The following is a 3,224-nucleotide window of genomic DNA, read 5'->3' as shown; positions in this document are numbered from 1 at the left end:
GAAATCAAAACTGGATACAGGGATGAGAAGCCCGTGATGCCTCAGATTATTACAGGGCATTCTGGAGCTGGGATGGACCTTCAGGGTCAAACTGAGGGAAAGGAACCAAGCCTTTATATACTTTATTGACTAGTCATGGGATTCAGGCAGCCACCCAAAGAGAAACACAACCTTGAGCAAGCTTTTTCCCTCAGTTGGCAATTCCCATAGAGGAAAATAGCTGAAACCTGTCACCTGCTAATTTTGTGGGATATAGGCTATGTGTCTCCCATTCTTTGTAATGCCATTGGTGCAGACCTCTTTCCACACTATCCATACTCAGCATGGATACACTTGATTAAGTTAATGTGCAAATATCATGAACTCTGGCCAAAGAATGACTTTTATTTTCAGTACAGAACATCTGTTTCTCTTCCAGTCAAACTACAGAAGCTAATTCAAGTTCCCAGAACCAGAGCCCACATCTTCAGTTGCCAATGTCAACCTAGCCCTGCCCCCTCCAACAGGGACACCTCCCCAGGAGTTTCTTGAGAGCCCCAGCCACTTCCTTGTTCCTCAGGCTATAGATGAGTGGATTAAGCATAGGGGTGATCATTGTATAGAAGGCTGAGACTACCTTGTCCTGCTTGGAGGAGTGGTAAGCCTGAGGCCGCATGTAGGTGATCATGACAGCCCCATAGAAGAGAGAAACCACTGCCATGTGAGAAGAGCAGGTGGCAAAGGCTTTCTGACGACCTTCAGCAGAACGCATGTGGAGCACAGCTACCAGGATCCGCAAGTAGGAAGCAGAGATGACAGCGAAGGGTAGGAGCAGCATTAGGATGCAACAAACATAGATCATTGTCTCATAGAGAGAGGTGTCAGCACAGGCCAACTTCAATATGGCAGGGACCTCACAGAAGAAGTGGTCAATCTCCTGAGAGCCACAGTAGGGGAAGCGAAGGGTGAAAATGGCTTGGATCAGTCCGTCTACCAGGCCAAAGAGCCAGGACCCTGCCACCATGAGCCAGCAAACACGGCGGCTCATGATCACTGAGTACCTCAATGGGTTGCTAATGGCCACATAGCGGTCATAGGCCATGAAGGCCAGCAGGAAGCATTCATCTCCCAGGAGGGTGAGGAAGAAGAGGATCTGGAGTCCACAGCCTGTGAAGGAGATGGAGCCACGGCCCAGGAGGAAGTCGGTGGCCATCCGCGGCACAATGGTGGAAATGAGCATGAGGTCCATGAGTGACAGCCAGCTGAGGAAGAAGTACATGGGGCTGTGCAGACGGGAGTCGATGGTGATGAGGAGGATCATGAGCCCATTGCCAGAGAGGGCCACAAGGAACATGACCATGATGACAGAAAAGAAGAAGAGGTGAAGTGGCGAGTGGGTGAAAAGACCCAGGAGGATGAAGTGGGAGATGAGAGTCTGGTTTCCCACCCAGACCATTGTTCCTACAGAGGGATGAGCCAGACAATGTGTTGGGATCTAGAAGCAGGTGGTATATGTTTAGTGACACAATACTAAAGACATTAAAACTTTGCCCAATGTATTGTCCTCTTTAAATGCTACTTGGTTTAGAATAAATTCTCTAAGTTTCTCTTTTTTTTTAAGTTTCAGAGGTAAAGTATAAGTGATTCATCAGTCACATATATCACCCAGTGCTCATTATATCAAGCACCCTCCTAAATGCCCATCACCCAGTTACCCCATACCCCCATCCACCTCCTTTCCAGCAACCCTCAGTTTGTTTCCTGTAGTTAAGAGTCTCTTATGGTTTTTCTCCTTCTCTTATTTTGACTTATTTTATTTTCCTTCCTTTCCTCTATGTTCATCTGTTTTGTGTCTTAAATTCTACATAGAGTGAAATCTTATATTTGCTTTCCTCTAATTACTTCACTTAGGATAATACCCTCTAGTTCCATCCACGTCATTGCAAATATAAGATTTCATTCTTTTTGAAGGCCGAGTAATATTCCTATATATATTTACACCACCTCTTCTTTATCCATTCATCTGTTGATGGACATCTGGGCTCTTTCCATAGTTTGGCTATTGTGGACATTGCTGCTATAAACATTAGGGTGCACGTGCCCCTTAGAATCACTATGTTTATAACTTTTGGATAAATACCTAATAGTGTAATTGCTGGGTCACAGGGTAGTTCTATTTTTAACTTTTTGGGGAAACTTGATACTGTTTTGAGTGGCTGCACCAGTTTGAATTACCACCAATGGTGTAAGAGGGTTCCCCTTTCTCCAAATCCTCTTTTTTTTTTATTAAATATTTTTATTTATTTATTTCACAGACAGAGATCACAATAGGCAGAGAGGCAGGCAGAGAGAGAGGAGGAAGCAGGCTCCCTGCTGAACAGAGAGCCTGATGCGGGACTCGATCCCAGGACCCTGGGATCATGACCTGAGCCGAAGGCAGAGGTTTTAACCCACTGAGCCACCCAGGCGCCTCTCTCCAAATCCTCTTTAAGAAAAAGAATCTCTAACAAAGATGAAGAATGTTCACTGTGAAAAATAGTATGGAGTTTCCACAAAAAGTTAAAAAGGTAAGATGAACTTACCTTTTTTGATTTTGTTTCCTATAGTTAATTGTCTTGCTCATGGTTTTTCTCTCTCTGACTTCCTATTAAGTTTTCCCTCCCTTCCCCTATGATGCTCTGTGCTGTTTCTTATATTCCACATATGCATGAAACCACATGATAATTATCTTTCTCTGATTGCCCTATTAATGAAGTTGCTTTTTTTGTGTCAATATAGAATTTTCTTTAATTATACTGTTCAGTGAAAGCAGCACAGAACAGAGCAATGGATTTATTATAATTGTACATATAACTTGTTATATTACATACTGTATAGATATATGTCATAATTATTTTACATATTATTATATAAATTATATGTTATAGGTTGTAACCATATAACTATACAATGTTATATATTATATCATGTAATATTATATAATAATACATTTTACTTTTGTGTATTTAAAAAATAAACGTGTGTGTATATTTATATCTATAGATAAAAATCTCTGAAATGAAGTAAAAAAAAACTAGTAACACTGTTTGTCTCAGTGGAAAGAATCATAAAAATCAGATTAAAGGGATCTAGAGTAGGAAAGAGTCTTCATGGTATACACTTTGTGCCTCTTGAATTGTATTCTGTGAGATACCTAAATGGTCTAAAAAAATACATAAATATAATGTTGAAGTGATGTTCAACAG

General features: G+C 41.4%; 1 protein-coding gene across 1 annotated transcript; it reads right to left on the bottom strand.

The window, feature by feature from the left end:
• Positions 1 to 484: 484 nt before the first annotated feature.
• LOC125100841 (olfactory receptor 56-like) lies at positions 485 to 1,435 on the bottom strand. The gene has a single exon (XM_047731320.1). The coding sequence runs from the start codon at positions 1,433 to 1,435 to the stop codon at positions 485 to 487; it is 951 nt and encodes a 316-aa protein (XP_047587276.1).
• Between the last annotated feature and the right edge of the window lie 1,789 nt (positions 1,436 to 3,224).

This window comes from Lutra lutra, chromosome 5 (genome assembly GCF_902655055.1).
Source record: "Lutra lutra chromosome 5, mLutLut1.2, whole genome shotgun sequence".
In the NCBI taxonomy this organism is placed as follows: Eukaryota; Metazoa; Chordata; class Mammalia; order Carnivora; family Mustelidae; genus Lutra; species Lutra lutra.
The sequence above is the reverse complement of the archived record's forward strand: the minus strand, read 5'-3'. Positions and strand labels throughout refer to the sequence as shown.